This window comes from Clinocottus analis, unplaced genomic scaffold (assembly GCF_023055335.1).
Source record: "Clinocottus analis isolate CAN_PGR_092001 unplaced genomic scaffold, fCliAna1.0.p SCAF_6, whole genome shotgun sequence".
Taxonomy (NCBI): Eukaryota; Metazoa; Chordata; class Actinopteri; order Perciformes; family Cottidae; genus Clinocottus; species Clinocottus analis.
The window spans coordinates 5394405-5411287 of NW_027176218.1; the positions used below are offsets into that span (position 1 = coordinate 5394405).

Genomic DNA, 16883 nt, shown 5'->3' on the forward strand with positions numbered 1-16883 from the left:
TTCCCCGCTTCAGTCAAATTGCCATCGCAGCCTCACGACGGAGTTATTCGGCGATCGGCTCCCGCACAGCCAGCATCACATCACATCCAACTGGATACTCCAGACACATCTCACCTCTTAACCTGAAAGAAATTATGGGGAAAATTAATAAAGCTGGCACCTCACCAGGTTGCTTGTTCTCATACGTGTTGATATGCCAGTTTAGTGTCACCTCTCTTTCCCTGGTGGCGGTAATTGACAGTAATGAAAGGGAAGGTGCTACGATGGTAGCTGCAGGAATCCACTGTTTATTAATAGCAATTGAACATCTGCCTGTGTTTGAAAAGAGTCCAAAGGGAGTGCTGATTCCACTAAGTTGCCCAGAAGAAATATTACAGCTGTGGAAGGAGACATTAAACCGCCCTCCTCAGTACCTATTGACATTGTACATCCGCATGATGTACGAGCATCTTTAGCATCCTCAATGGCTTTCGCCAATTAACGAGTCGCAAATTCAGCAGAAACAATGTCCCAGTATTGATATCCATATTTCCACATGCATTACAGTGTCCTGTGAGAAGCAGTCTGCCTCGTAAAGAGGATTAAGTTGACTGCTGTTTGTTTCGTGGCTTATGTGTTTACTGCATGTGTAGAATAGTGGATTAAAGGACTGATCCGCAGATTTAAAGGCCGGACAAAACTGCATGGCGCCCGATATTTCTCCTCAGCTTGCCAGGGGGTCAGCGGGCTCAGACAGAAGTCTGTATTTTACATCAAGACCACCAGCAGCGAGAGGAGTGGTAGGTTCAGATCCCAGCTGGTGGTAGACCGGAACACGTGGACTTCATGTCCTCGTTTAAATTAAATATATGTCCTGGCACGGCACTGGCTCTGGCGGGGCCTTTAGCAAAAGAAACATCCCAAACTTTCTTTCGCCCTCTTCTTTTGACTGGCGCTTTATCCTTGATCTTGAAGGTCAAGATTCCTCCTCTTTCCTTCCCCTCTTCCTGCTCTCCGTCTTTTCCCCAAAGTGCCCGAGGTGCTGCTCGCTCTGTGAGATTAGCAGCTAATCCATGAAAGGTAGCGGATTGGTTGTGCTCTCCCTTTGAATGTTATTACAGAAGGCTGTCCTGAGGTGTGCGTATATGCTAGGTGTACATGTGCGTGTGTGTGTGTGTGTGTGTGCAAAGGTGTGTGTCCTTGTTCTAATCCTGCGATAACCAGACCTGGGCCCCTGAGGCAGAGGGATGGAGGGAGGGCTGGGTGCAGAAGGAGATGAAAGGATGGACAGGGGCCAAAGGTGGAGCAGGGGGGTTGACAACAACAGAGATCAGAAAAGAAGACTTTCAGCCTCACTACTCAAAGGGTATGGCATCGAGGTTGGGGGGGGGGGTGAATAGACCGAGTTTTTGCCTCTTTTTCCGTGACATCCAAACATTCGGCTCTGATTCAAGCCTCGCATGGGCAGCCGGACTGTAATTGCAGCTGAAAATAGGAAGGCAATGCTGCTAAAGATTTTGCATTTAAAAAGGTGTTCTTTGGAGTTTTCTTGGAAACGAACAGAATTATGTCGATTTTTTTTTCTGACCAAAACACATTATGTGTGTCCTTGAGGTCTAATAAACAGGTTAAATGAATTTTCTTTTCACAGAGCCAGTTCGGTAGGATGGAGGGGAGGAGGAGGGGGGGGGGACCCTCTGCATTGTTTATATCCATTTTACGAGCTTGAGGCGTTCTTCTCCCTCGCTTTTATCGGCACGCTGCTCCCTTTCCGCGATACGCTGCCGCCACCAACTGTCGACGTGAGAACAACGGCTGGACTTTGTATCGTTTGTCCGAAACAATCCGGATGCCGTGCACTGTGTCGTGCCTCAGTACCGCGAGCTCCTCGTCCTTACAGGCTCGCGGATGTGAAGTTCAAGCGGAGGCTGCGATGCATCCAGGAAAAAGCAGCCTGAGGTCAGACTTCGCTGAGGCTGCTGTTGTTTTGGCAGAAGGTAGAAGGGAGTCAAGCAGGGGGGGAGGAACAGCCAGCTCCAGAGACAGATCCCTGGTGACAAACCGCTCATAATTGATTGTCTATCTGTCAGCAGCTCGAGCAGCAAGGAAATACCTGTCTCACACACACACACACTCACAGAACACCTGGCGGCTCTGCTGCCCTATCTGTTCAGATTGACGGCAGATGTGACCTTGTGAAGCAAGAAAAAAAGGAAAAATAAAGACCATATTCTCTTTCCTCTCCCCAGTGCCCTTATTACTGATTTTATATGCCCATGAGCAGACTTTAATTCTGCCCAACAGCAGGCGAGAGAGGGTGCATGTGATGCGACGCAGCAACAGGAGCAGAGCAGCGGGCCCTCCTAAGTGCCCTTCAATCCATCTCGCACACGCACACATACATCACACCCTCGATGGAGGAGCTCATCACAATGTCACTTTCAATTTGGATGAGCCCGCGGTCTGTTCAGGAGATGTAATGGATTGGATGATGGCAGGGAAATAGATGATGCGGCTCAGCTCTCTTTGCAACGAGCATCCACATTTCTGATGCGCTCACTCACTTTTCAGGTGGAGCCTTCTTTCAGTGCTCAAACCGCACTGGTTTGTTTTTTTTTCCACAAATGGCACGCGTTTGAAGAATCCCCAAGTTGCGGGGGAATTTACCAATATGTAGGTACTGCATGGAAAAAGTGGTGTATCTATGTGGTTGAGCAAGGCTCCTGAGATCTGCTTAATGTCTGAACAAAATGTGCAAGAGGAACACAGCTGAGAGAATAGACTGTCTTTCAATTCCCTGCCAGGCGCAGCGTGGCCCAGAAATTCCCGAAAATAACGAGAAAGGCTGCGAGCCGCTGTCCCCAGATTCGGAGTAAAATCTTTCTCTTCGTGTTTTCCAAGAGTTTTAACCTTTTCTAAGAGATTCACTTGACTGCATATCCTTTGAAAGTTCTCCCTGCACTGTAAACACATGGTAATATACAAAATGAAAAGAAAAAAAAAAGAAATTACTAAATGTTTTCCAAATACTTTCGTTCGAGCGAGAGCGCTCTCGCAAAAAAAAAGGCCTTTCATGATAATTTTTTCGTTTTGCATCCGTTTGGGTCCTGATGGGGATACGGAGCTTTTATACGAGAAAAAGGGAAATATTTCAGAAGGTTAAAACAAGTCCAGGAAGTTTGCTGCAGTTCAGCTGATGTGGTTGCTCGGTAAGCAAGTACTTATCAGAAAGCATTATTTATGTGAATCTCCAAATACGGTAGACGAGTATTTTTCTTTTGTGTGTCTCAGAGGGATAAAGATCTGCCTTTGTGTTCAGGGGCAGGCGAAGGGCGGGCCTTAACGTGCTTGTTCCTACAGCAGGAAATATGGCTTAAATGATTTACAATTCTTCAGCTGCTTAGTTTACATTTTGAGCCAGCGTCAGAAGAGATGCTCCATCGCTTTCGCAGTGAGAGTATCTTGGTTACACCGGGGATTTAAAAAAAAACAAAAAAAAACATTCGATTCATCTCACCACGCAAACAAACATGGAGGCGCCAGAATGAGGCCAGGGTGGTTCAGTAAGTCAATGCACCGTGATGCACTCCAGTTTAAGGAGGGTAAACATTCCTCCGTGGTGCGGAAGGGTTTGTTCAAACGTTTAAAACACAGCAATGGAGTTGGTAACAGAAAAGTTAGGAGGGATTAAGGAATTATTCACAAAGGGTCAGGCGGGGTGTCTGGTGTAAGGCTGTAAACTAGCGCACCTCTTTGGCAGCCCAGCGTAATGTCATTTCAAATCAGTTCAACGTTCAGATCCAGCAGCCTCCGCAGAAACCAAATCATGTTTTTCATGAACAATTCAATTTGAAGAAGAAACACCGCGGTCTGATCTGATCATGAAAGTATAAGAAAACGTCTCCCTCGCAGCTTCAATAAGCGAACATCGTTCCATTTTTTTTTAAGAGACCTATTAAAACCTTTTTGTTCCTTTTTGTTCCCTTCTGTGTGAGATGGCAATTAAGTGTGAGAGTCCTTATCATCCATTACATTTATGTGTTATAAAGGTAACACAAGATGTGGGATGTATAATGAAGACCACTTAAAAAAAAAATGAAGTTTTATCCACCATTCGCAACCTGTAGCCTTAATGCTCTACTTTCCATTATTTGGGTTGCATTATCCGTCCTGCATGAGGGTATTATGGGAACAAAGGCGCTAAACAGTTTTAGTTCCATTTGTGCGTTAACACACATATCACTCTGTGGAGAAACATTAAAATGCATACACTGTATGACTTTATAATCCCACACCCGATATCGTAATCCTTTCATGTGGCTGTGTGGGATTACAGCAGATAGTATCTGACTTTATGGTTCCATCAAGATATTTCAAGATATTTTTCACACCACTAAAATTTGAATTTGGAACTTTAGTATCTCAGGTTTCTCTGTCACCAAGTATTGATGTCCCTATATATACGAAGACGATACACTTTTCTCCTATTTCGCGCACACTGCAGCTTTCTGCTTTCCTCCACACACACCTCATGTTATCACAACACTATTTGTAATGTTTGACTATCACGGGAGTCGATTATTCTCGAGGCATTCACTCCATTATTTTTTTTTATTAACCACCTGATTTGGTCTCCTTTTCCAGATCGAGGGGAATAGATTTGTTCCCCAGTTGGATGCAGTGTGTAGTCATGGGCTGCGGCCATTAGTCAGGCTTGTCAGTGGGATGTTCATAACAAACCATATCACTAACTCCACAGCAGCACCAGTGAGGAGAGCTTGGGAGTCGCGGTCCTAAGGGGACATCTCCTTAATGCTGGTGTGAAACCCACAGAAAAAAAAAAACACATTTCTCCTGGTACTTAATGGCCAATTGTGCCTTTGTACGACACTCAAACTAAAGACCAGTGGCGCACGAATGCAAAATACGACGCCTCATTACTGCATACACGCATGGGCAGGAGCGCATTGTCAGTCGTTAACTCGGTTTCATAATTGAGACCAACGCATTCTGCATATTGTGCCAAAAAAAGGAACAACAAATTACAGTAAAACATCTGAAAGGATGTTTCATGACGGATCACGATGGGAGGTAGAGAAATGGCTCGTCCTCCGGGCGGCTGTTTGTCACCGATGTGTTGTCACCAGACTCGGAGCTGTCTAACTATCAAGTCATTTAATCCAATACTGAGTCCCAAATTGCTTTTTTCTTAATGGAAAGTAAAAACAAATTGCCAGCTGGGTCGATCATAACGTACATTTACAAGGACGACGTTCAGTATTTTTTTGGGGGGGTTATTTATTTTGATGGTGGACGTGTGAAGACGGGAGTATAATGATGTATAATTTTCCCATTTGCGTGCGCCAGAATGTACATCAGAAGCTTGTTTGCGTTCTTGTCTGCAGAGCATGACGAGTGCCTCAGCGGGCTCCACAACTGCGATGACAACGCCCTGTGCTTCAACATGGTCGGAGGCCACAGCTGCTCCTGCAAGCCGGGCTACACCGGCAATGGGACGGTGTGCAAAGGTAAGCGGCGCCCTGTTGGTTATATGCACCGAAAATTGCAAAAACTGCAGAGGAGAAACATTACATGAGACAGGAAGAGTCTCTCCTGGGTAAAAAAACAAAACAAAAAACAGCTCAAGTTATTAAGAATCATCCATCCAGAAGAATTTGTCAGAAATGAAGGACATTTTGCTCAGACGTGGCGTCTTTAAATGATCATATAAGAAGCAATAAAACATACAACTCATTTTCAATGTCACATAAATCACATAATAAACATCTTTTCTCTTCAGGGAGAGCATTAAACACGCCCGTTTCTACTTTAATGTACCCGGAACCAAACTGCGCGCACTGATATCTTTGACTTTTAGCTCAATTCTGCTTCTCACACGGCTCTCTACGCTGTACGTGTGATGTCTCTCATCAGGCAAAGAACTCCATCATTTAGGTTTTGTGACCACCTCCCCCCCTTTTACAGGAGGAACAATTTGAAGTGAGCGGCATACAAAATACATCAATCATCCAAAATGATGAAGTAACGTCCCAATTAAAGATATTTCGAGTGAGTTTTTTTCCGGCGTCTTCCATCCTCTCACATTAGTTCCCCCGACCTCGTATCCCCGCGATGAAAACCGAGACGTGGTTTCTACAGCTACAAGCCTTGTGCGACCCGGGTTTAATGAGAGCTTCTCTCTGTGCATCGCTCTATTTGTAATCTATGCTCTTACTAGAAAATTGACTTGACCTTAGCCGGTTAATCAATCCCTTGATTAGAAATCTATTTATAAAAGGGATCCTTTCCTTTTGCTTGTCATCGGGAGTACTTATCATCCTGTGAAAACCCTTTTCCTTTTCTCTGGCTCACTATTTTTACGAAGCCCATGGTGATGTCAAATTACTTCTTTTTAACCAATCAACAGGCTTAAAGAATATACAATTATTCCGTTTTCTAATGAGGAAGACAAAGACTTGATTAAAGCGATTAATCGTTTTTCACAATAGTTACTGATCATTTATCGGTTAATCAAATAATCAACAACCCTAAATGGTTTCCTAAATGGTTGGAGAGCCCCGTGAATAAAATCTGGACCACTATGCGGTGCTCCTTCTACAGGTTAGGGGCTTCTTTTGTTTTGAATAAGTTGTATTCTTTGAAATCGGGGTATACTTTGTGTATTTATTTCATTTATTCCCATTGCATGATGTCAACTTCAATGACTTCTCTGTGTTTCGGAGACACATTAACTAACAGTCTATCCGTGGATAATGAACATTTTGAAATTAACCTTGGTGAGACGCATTAATCAAGTGAAATAATATCGTGAGAGCCCCTAATGAATCAACTCACCAAATTAGCTCTTATTCTGTATGCAAATACATATGCTGCTGCTGGTCTAATTACATAGTTAATGCTCGTTAATCTTGGTGAGTAATGGCTCTCCTCGTCTGGTCTACCTCTAGCTATGTGTGACGGATTGTGCCAGAATGGGGGAACCTGCGTCTCACCTAACAACTGCGTTTGCCAGCAAGGATTTACGGGGAAGCGATGCGAGACAGGTAAGACTTCATCTCAGTTCCACCCTCCTTCGTTTCTCTCCTCAAAAAGAGCCCGGCGAAGACTTGTGCCTGGGACGTGCTTCAAGGGGCGAGAAACAGGAAGTGGAGGCGGAATGAAGAGACGAGGTGTTTTATTTTCGTGTAATCAAGCTGGAAAAGGACAAAAGAAAAGAGGGGGGAAAAAAACGACAACGCTCTGCTGTAGAAAGGTGATTTGTCACGGTTGCTGACCTCGACAAAACAGCTGACAGTTAACATCTGGAAACGCTGAGATGTTTCAGTGCTCATAAAAGATGATCTGATCTATTCTATATTCACTGTGTGTGTGTGTGTGTTTGAATGTGTTTGTGTGTTCGTGTGTCTGCCTGTGTGGGTTTGCACTCCATGTTGAATAATGAGCTCGTACCTCTCCCAATGGCCCGATGGAGGATTTGAACTGCGGTTGCAGCAGTATGGGAATTACCCCATATTAATCAGCGTGGCATTTTCCCACCTCATCGGCACCATGCCACATCCAAATTACCTCTGCACAACCTCCTGATGCACGACATCCAATAGGGTTCGATAGACTGCATCACCGCTTGCCCTCGTGCACGGAAGATATGTCACACGCGACACTGAGACTGAGACTTCGAGGCTCTGGATCCTCTCCCGCGTGTTTTACGCTGCAGTGCCGGGGCTTCAAGTGATTCGAGAAAGGCTGTGATCCTGGTGGTAGCGCCGGACCCACCATATGTCTAATCTATAGCAGCAACACCTTCTCTCATAACCCGTTTCGACCTTTTCCTGGAGTGTCCTTGAGGAGACAAGCGGCCGAGCTAATAGGAAGTCAAGTCATGACAGTTCTCTCAGTGTGTGTGTGCGTGTGTGCGTGTGTGTGTGTGTGTGCTTGTGTTTGAGCGAAGCAAACGGAGCTTCTGTGCTTGCTCATTGGTTCGGGTATCGATTGCACATAAAGGACCTTTTTTTGTTTTTTACGAGGCGTCCTTTTTACTGCTCGCCTTGCTGCTCTGAGAAGCTGAGGGAGGGGAAAGGTGTGTGTGTGGGTGTGTGTGTGTGTGCGTGTGTGTGTGTGTGTAAAAAGCTACTGAGAAAGTGTTAAAACACCTCACCGTAATGACTTATCATCCTTCCCGTTTTGCAGCAGAGAGTTCTGAGGGCCTCGTCTCGTAGCGATGGCATGGTCCAGGCAATCACACATTTCATTACCTTGCAGAGTGTTTTAGATCCCTGCCTTTCTCTCTTTGTCTCCATCTCTCACTTCACTCTCTTTTGTCAGTGTCCTGCGTCTCCAAAAACACAGAAAAGTCCATCAAAGGAGGAATCTTCTAAAACGTGAAAAACGATTTGTCCAAGGATATTCTATTCATCAGTCGGTATTTAAAAAGCTCTACAAATTAATATGTTCGGTTGGAATCATTTCTTTGTTCTGGAATACTTTTTTTTTTATATTTCTATTTTCATCACTTTAATCGTATCAAGGTTAGGTTTTATTTATTTAAGTATTTGTTCTTTATTGATGGATATCTCTGTCCACAAAAAAAGAAAATGAAGTCCCTTAAAAGTCAAAGCACAGTCAGTACAGAATCTGAAAAGCCCTTATTGAAGAGGCTGTGTGAAGAACAAGACCAAGACCTACACCCAAGACCTAATCGCACACACACACACACACACACACACACACACACACACACACACACACACACACACACACACACACACACACACACACACACAAGTGAAAAGCTTAAATCATACATCTGAGAAATTTCAGTCTTTGGCTCCCTCATTGCACAAATACTCAATGCATGTCACACAATGTCACTAGACACACACATACACACACACACACACACACACACACACACACACACACACACATATAAATATATATATATATATATTTAAAAAAAGTATATCAAATAGATTATATTAACCAATTCATAGCCATTTATGTGGACACTGATTCGCTGCTTCATTATTATTTTTTTTATTGGAAATTCCAAAAACTTGTAAGAAGGAATTTAGAAAAAGAACGAAAGAAAAGGCAATATGAGAGGGGCGTCAATTTTCTCATCTCTTTCCCAAGAGAGTGAACCAGCATGATGCCAAAAGTGTTGAACGAGAAGTGAGTGATGTGTTTTGCATGAGCCAACCCTGGAAGATGCTCCTTTCTCCATTCAATGCGACTGAAAAACAACTTTTTCCAAACCCATTTCACCGTTAATACAGTTGTCTCTTTCCTAACCACACCATGAGGGGAATAAAGGGATGAAAGGCTGGCGGCTCAGGGATCGGCCTGTTTTTTTTTTTTTTCCCGGCTTTCCCCCTCCGCTCATAATTGAGGCTGATTAGAATTCGAGGTACAGGGACGCAAACACAAACAAGCGCTCGCGTGCACGCCGAATCTCTCGCACGCTCCTCCTGCCTCAGGCGACAACATGTTTGTCGCCACAGCTGCCGCTTCACTGAGCATCTCTCTCCTCCCTCTCGCAATTTTGCCTTCTTCCCGATCTCGTCAGCTCCGTGACAGCTATACCGTCCTCGTGTGCTCAGTTGTTCCTCAAGTCTTGTGGTCCAGGACCACCGTCGGGGCGTCATGCTACAGGGCTAAAGCCTCTGGCACCGTTTAGAGACTTCAGCAGTCAGTCAGTGTGAAAGGGGCAGTCCGTCTTATTGTCTCCTCGCGGGGTGACAGGAGCTCCCAGCGAGGGAAGTGTCTACTGGTGGAGCTCACAGAGATGTATGGAGGTTAATGTACTGTTGGATATGCTGCTCTGCTGGTGGGGAGGACGGGAAGGGAGCAAGGAGGGGGAGGGGGGGAGGGGGGGGTGAGGATGATAGTTTGGGGAGAAGAGATGGAGACGTACGGGGAGAGTGACAGATGCAAAATCCGAGGAGGGAGAAGGAAGCGAAGTAACGACCAGGAGGGAGGGTGAGAGGAGGTGAAGCGGAAAGGAGGACACAGGGATGTTTTGGGGAAGGGAGAAACTGACAGATGCGGCGACGGAACGGGAAAACGCAAAGAGAGAGATGGGCGGCGAGAAAGGCCAGGGGTTAGTGGGTTCTCTCTGCATTGGGATGCGGAATGAGGCCGGTGGAGTCGGGGAAAGCACGAGGAGGAGAAGCGGAGCTGGGTGGATGAACATGGAAAAGCTTTCACTAAGTCTGGGCTCCCCAACTCCCCCCCTCCACCCCCCCCATCCCTCTTCCCCTCCTAGAACCCTGTGAGCTTTTAGAGGCCTCCCCTGGGACGCCAGCACTTCTGCTGCTGCAACAGCAGACTGACGGCCTGTCATAAGACACCGAACAGGAGTTCTTCAAGGCAATGCGGATAGGCACGAGCACGCACACACACACACGCACACACACACACACACGCACACATTTCTACGTATGAGAAAGGCGGACAACAGTGTGCTGATTGTCCACCTGCCTCCCAATTTGGACCGCTCTACGCCGGTGTGCCGCGGCGTACGTGCGTGTAACAGTTTGTGCACAGTTATGAGCATGCACGGTAATGCGTTTTTCGCTTTTTTTTTTTTTTTTTTGGAGCCGAGATCTTCTTGTGACCGCATGCGTGCGCCTGGTGGCTTGTCATTACCATTCAGGGGGAATGGATGGGGAGGGACAGGGGACACGCATTGCTGACAGACAGACACCAGCTCGCGGAGAACTCTGACACGTCATGAATTATGCAGCGCACAGCTGCGGCGGGGCACATACGCTTCAGTCGTGGATATAAATGTACGCGGGGCCAGCCATGTAATGCGTGCCCCCCGAACACGCCGCATAGTCAATGTGGTAGCCTCGGGCTCGCTCCTTATATGGCTGGGGTGATCTTCGGCAAATGCGAGAATATTTATGTAATATCGCTTTATTTATTTTTTTCCAGCGTCCATTTCCTTCCCGGGGAGGAAATGCTACTCTGCCGACGAGGATGTTTCAGAGCAAAATCCAAATGGTTCTTTTTTTTTTCCCAACCGACACGTGTTTCCAATGCCAGCCAGAGCGAGTGCGGTTATTATTCTGTGTGATTGATTACTTACCTGTAAATGACTTTTTTTTGTCTGATGTGGTCAAATCTACCGGTGTTGTTGATGTCGCAGTCAATATGCTATTTGGCTGTAAATCTTATGTTGTGTCCCGTTTTCATTTGGGTCCATGCTGCAAGGGAATATGTTTAAGTTATTTTCCAGTAAATATTTCGACACTAAAGATACATAAACATGCAAAAAGCGTGCAGGCCAACGAGAGCCATTGAGCACGTCATGTGAATGTAGTGACTTAGTCAACAATCAGATCTTCCAGCGCGCAACTTCAAATTATACGGGTCTTTTTTTTTTTTTTTCAAAGGTATCACTAAAAGCAAGAAAGGGAGAGATCGAAAGAGGGAGCAAAAGATCAGGCAAGTGGCACGACGACAAGATGAGATGAAATGCATGTACTGTATATAAGATATGAGATACATCCAGTAGCTTTACACACCGGTCCAATGAAATGTAGTTATCATTGTGAAGGTTGTCCTGGATGTCTTTTTACGAGGTGCTTTTGCATAACCGATGAAGAAGAGGCATGGGAAATTCTGAGAACATGCACAATTCATGGCCATTTGATGCAAATCAACGATATTATAAATATGCCCTTGAACAGCAGGTTAAAGAAATTCTTCTTTTCCGTAGTAATTTCCATTTTCCTTCTTTCTTTCTTTTTTTCCGTAGCCTCCAGGGCTATTTATTTATGTATTGGTTCAAGACGTTCACTCATGTTGCATAAATCACAGTCGTCTTGATAACAGTATCGGCGAAAAATATGAAATAAAACAAAACCGTAAAGGCTCTCAATAGATCACGTTGCGGTCGCATCTGAAAGCAAAGTAATTACAGGCAACTTGTAATCTCCGAGTCTTAAGAGTTACGACGCTTTTAGAAAATACCCCGCGAATACCCGGCGGTTCACAACGAGGGTTTTACGATCATCTTAGCTTTAAGATGCTCTTAGGAAACAGGCCCCAGGACTGTAAAGGTTTTCCACCAGCTGATGAATAATAGGACATAACATCTGTGAACAACCCCTTCTGTTTTGGCCTCAGATGTGTGCGCATTGACTGCGTCGCTGGACTGTTTCTACGAGAAGAATAGGGAGATAGCGTTTGTGTTTTATGATATTTTTTTTTTCCCAGCTCATTATCTGCTCCTTTCAAGCCCCCCTAAGCTTGTTAGGGTGCTTTGCCACCAGTTAAAATGTTCTGTCACTACGCTGTCAGCTCTATAACTAATGGCCATCCCTGCTGTCCTTGGCTGGCCTCTTGCTGGCTTCTCAAAGGACGCAGTGGGCTGCTTGAGGGAGAGGAGCATTTTCATCAGATCCTGTGGATGGACACCTCTCCCTTTCATCTGTCCTCGCAAGGACTTTTGAATCATCAGCGTCACCGTATCACAGGGGAGGCCAGTTTAGCATCAACAGTGATCTTTTCAGGACAAGGAGAAAGAGATAACAATCATTTTATGTTCAATGGTAATGACGCAATTTTGGTATCGTGACTCCTACACGCTCCTGAAGGGTTATGCCGGAGAGCACCGTCAGAGACCCCGCGGGGTTTACACCTACACTGTAAATTCACGTTTTATTGGGAAGAAAAGAAACTCATTTTCTCAAGTCGTGATCATTTAGCAGCAGACTTCTTCATCTGCAGTGATACCCTGATGAAGAGACGCGTTCTAAAGAGCGGAGCGTTTTGTTTATGGAAGCAAAATGGCTCCTTTTCATCACAGCGTCCATATTTCACACAATATTCAATGAATCTTTAGACCCTTTCTCTTTAACTGTACTTTTCCCTGAGCTCTTTGAGGAAAGATAAGTTGGAGAAGTAAGAGGGAAGCAAAGTTTGAAGAGGACGTAACTTAGAGAAAGTAAGTGAAGAAAGGAGAGGGTATTTAATTATTGGGTAACAGCAGATGAGAGGAGATAAGACGAGAGGGAAAAAGGAAGGGGAGGGGCAAAAAAACGGAGGTGATTTATTATGAGATGTAAAAATAGAATGGGGCGGGGGAAAAAAGCAGTGAAGAAGAATATGTGGAGGCGGATGGGAGGAGACAAGTGGATGGCCAGTGAGTTCATCAGGAAGCTTTGAAGGCAGCGAGAGACGGATGTGGAGCCGTGAGGTCACGCTGGTTTATTGACGGGGACAGAGAGGCGATCGGGGGCCAGACAAACAATTTGTTCCCTCTGACCTCATTTACATTGATGTCGAGCTCCAGGAAGCTCGTCAGAGTTCGAGACTAAAAAAACACGGATTCAAAAAAACAACAGATAGACAACGAATCAGGCAGCCATGAAGATGAATAATGATGAAACGTGCTGATAGTCAGGTGGGAGTGTGATGCAAGTGGAAGAAGGTCGGCTGCACGCGCATCACCGACACGGCCCGTCCGGGTTCAATTGCACGGGGCAGAAAAGTTGCTCGCGGTTGTCGGCGCCCCGCTGTTGTGTAGAAGTAGAAGCGGCGAGGGCCACAGCGTGTATCACACAATAGGCAAACATCACAACCTCATCCGGGTTGAAATCTCCCCCCCCCGGGCGCCGCCCACCCGCTCGACTCCCAGGCGCAGGTAGTGAATATTTAAAAGCGTATTCATTTTTCCTGCGCGCCCCTTGACAGCTCCCATGATGCATCGCTGCAGCTCTCCCTGCTCTCTGCCTCCTTTTGCTCCACGATTTACCCACATGGCCCGGGGGTAAGGAGGGAGGAGGGGGGGGGGGGGGGCATGTGACTGTTGAAGCTCAAGCGGCTTGTTTAAGCGTAGTGATTATGTATTCATTATTTATTTACAGGCGGCCTCACAAAGCCCTCACTCCATCACCCCTAATTAGCGTGTCTTAATTAGGGCCCGCTAATGGCCGGAGCTGTCGTTGAGCTGAACGCAACCTGCTGCTTCTACCTAAATGACACATCTCCCAGGGATAGCTCGCTGCCGCCGGAGCTGCCGCGCCGGACAGCTACATTGCCTTAAAGGCCAATGAAAATTAAATTGCTCCATTTCCCGTCTGCCGCAGCATACAGAGCTGTAACTTAAATGCCCCGTGCTCTTTTTTTGAGGAAAAAATAAATAAATCTGCATTCCCAAAGTGAAAATGTTATATATATTTTTTTTGTCTTCGTCATGAAACCATCTCTCTGTCTCACATACCTGTTCCTCCGTCCGTGGGTCTGTGGGTAAATTCTGCACTGGGAACATCATTTCGCAGGCTTGATAGCTAATTAGCCGCGCCACTGTACGTTGAAGTGTCAATGTGAGGGAAATGCCTGGTCCTCTCGGAGCTCCTCTGTCGCCCCTTTCCAATTGGACAACAACAACAACAAAAAACTCGATATCCCTGACTGACTGACTGACTCGGCAATAGTCACAGGTCTTTACCGGCTCCGAGCGCCGGTGATGGAAACATGACACCGCGACCCATCCTCCTCCTCCTCTCAGGGACTTCTCGATTTAAAAGAGCATTTCCGATCCACGTCTAAAAACTTTATTACTTCCCCCCCCCCTCCCAAAAAAATACAGCAACCGTGCTGAAACTGACTTTCACGTGTTTTTCGACTTCAAAGATCAGTTTACAAATGGTGACTTTAGTTCAAGGGTGGAGGAATTACACAGCCGTACAGAGGGATTGCGTTGTGTGTGCGCTTGAAGCCATACCGATTGTTCACAAGGGTTGTTTTTCAGTTTTCCGTGATTACTCTTCCACTCTCCCACTCAAGTGCTCGCAGATATGGATTTGTGTTTCCGTGTCTGTTTCATCTTCAGGAACCCAGTGTGTAACTCAATTTTCCTCCCGGCTGTATGATGATTGATTGATTTCTTGAGATTCGCTCATTCTCTTAATGAAGACTGAGGAGCAGTGACAATCACTCAATTGCACTGTCACCGTACATGAAAGAGCAGGGATCCGTAATCCATTTCTTACCCTGTCGCTGTGTCGCGCACGTGCCGATAAAAGCTTTGTACGTGTTAATATCGACTTAAAAAGGTTCTGCAGCCTTTTTCCCAGCCGTCATTGCAAACGTGATCCGACATGACAAATTCAGCTAATTTTTAAATCCATTCATTGTTAAATGGCGTCCGACTTCGAAGCAGGAGGGAAGGTTCAGTGAAGATCCGGAGCTGTCTTTGACTAATGCCTCCTGGTGCCTATCAGGATTACCAGGTATAGACCTCTATGGGGATGGAAATCAGTTTGAATCAGGTTACAGTACGGCAGATGTACGCGCGGTAGTGGTAGCGGTGCTGCAACACCGTAGTGCTGCATCGCAACCCTCAGCGCTGTCTGTCAGTCAGAGGAGGTGAAAGACACGGCAGGGGAGGGATGAGGGAGGGCGAGATGGGGGGAGCAAGCGACAAATGGTGCTTGCAGGGAAAGAATGACGGGGTAAAAGCAGACACCTGCACCTAGCCAGCAGCAGAATAGGAAGCGGGAACGAAGTGGAGAGCTCGGAGAGAGCGGGGGGGACAATGAGAGGGAGGGACAAAGACGAGAGGGCCGCCAAGACCAAAACTCTAAACTCTGCCTTTTTGTCCGCTCAAAGAGAGGAAATACTGCAGCGACGTGAGAAGGTGACGACGAGGGCACCTCGGCGTTTGCCTGAGCCCCCGAGACGGGAGATAGTCGGGCAAAGTGAAAAGGGGAACACGTGGAGAGGCGAAGGCAGAGGATGAAGAAAGAGAGGAGGAGGTGGCCGAGTGGCAGAACGAGCCCAGGAGGGTGCAGAGGGACTCGACTGCTTGTGCCTCACTTTGTCCTCAGAGAGATGCCTTAATAGAGCCCTTGATTCCAGGCTGCCACTCAGGATAACGAGGAGGCTAACTGCAGTCTGCCTGATCCTCCTCTTCCTCCTTCCCTTTCTCCTCCTCATCCACCTCTCTTTGTGCAGGTTTGGTTCTTGTCAGTTTCCACGTCTCTCAGTCAGCAAGATAACTCCGAAATAGCTGTTCATCCGTGGCCTTGACCCTTTCCGGGAGATAGATTCGGGAAAAGCCACATTTGGATTGTTTGTGTGGTCTTCCTTTTTCCTCGAGCAGAGAAAGAAAAGCCTGACACGTGTTGTGAAGACACCGCGCCATGCGCATCGATGATTCAACCCAAGCTGGAGCCTCATGATTCAGTAGAGACGGCGCTTTCAGGCAGCGCGCCCTTGTCTGATTGTCACCGTTGATGATTTAATTACAATGATCTTCCATTATCATTTACGCCAGATGATAAAAGAGAAGGCGAGACTTTTGGAAGCATGTTGTATCCTTCCTGTACCTCACACATTCAATCTTGTCAAGTCCAAGGTGCGCCAACGCTGAGTTCCGGCGTCCTAAAACGCCGCCGCACTTACGAAAGCTGCGTTGACAGCAAGCTGGGAAGCGGCGAGCCGTAATTGAAGCTGACAGTTTGGGCTCGATAGGAAGAGAAAGCGATGAATCTTTTGCTGAGGGTGTAACCCTCTGTTGTTCTAGCCAAGACGAGCCAAGTTTCTAAAACACCTGAATGAAAATAGCTGAAAATAGCTATTTGCATATTTTTAGACTCCCTTCAGCATCAGTGTCTGTTATAAATAGTCTCCGACTGCGGCGTTGCACTCTGAATAGCTCCACGCAGCCTTATGGCGGAGAAGAGGACGATCCAAACAAATGCAGCGTTATTGTTTTTTTCGGGGGTTTTTTTTTTAGATCGGCAGACCTCATGCAGCTTTTCCCGTTAAACGCTCTGTGCACTTTTATCACACTGAAATTCACAGGCAGCAAATAGCATTGGATGTTTCTCTTCAGGAGTGGGGGGAGCACAGATTCCTATTTTAGT

The 16883-nt window shown here is 46.3% G+C and overlaps 1 protein-coding gene across 1 annotated transcript in view; it reads left to right on the forward strand.

Annotated features, from left to right (window-relative positions):
* The window catches only part of nell2a (neural EGFL like 2a), a 71810-nt gene that overhangs the window by 43386 nt on the left and 11541 nt on the right, over positions 1–16883 (forward strand). The window contains exons 14-15 of the mRNA XM_068602524.1: positions 5385–5507; positions 6948–7043. Of these exons, the coding sequence (XP_068458625.1) occupies positions 5385–5507; positions 6948–7043 (219 nt within the window). The remainder of the gene's footprint in view (positions 1–5384; positions 5508–6947; positions 7044–16883) is intronic.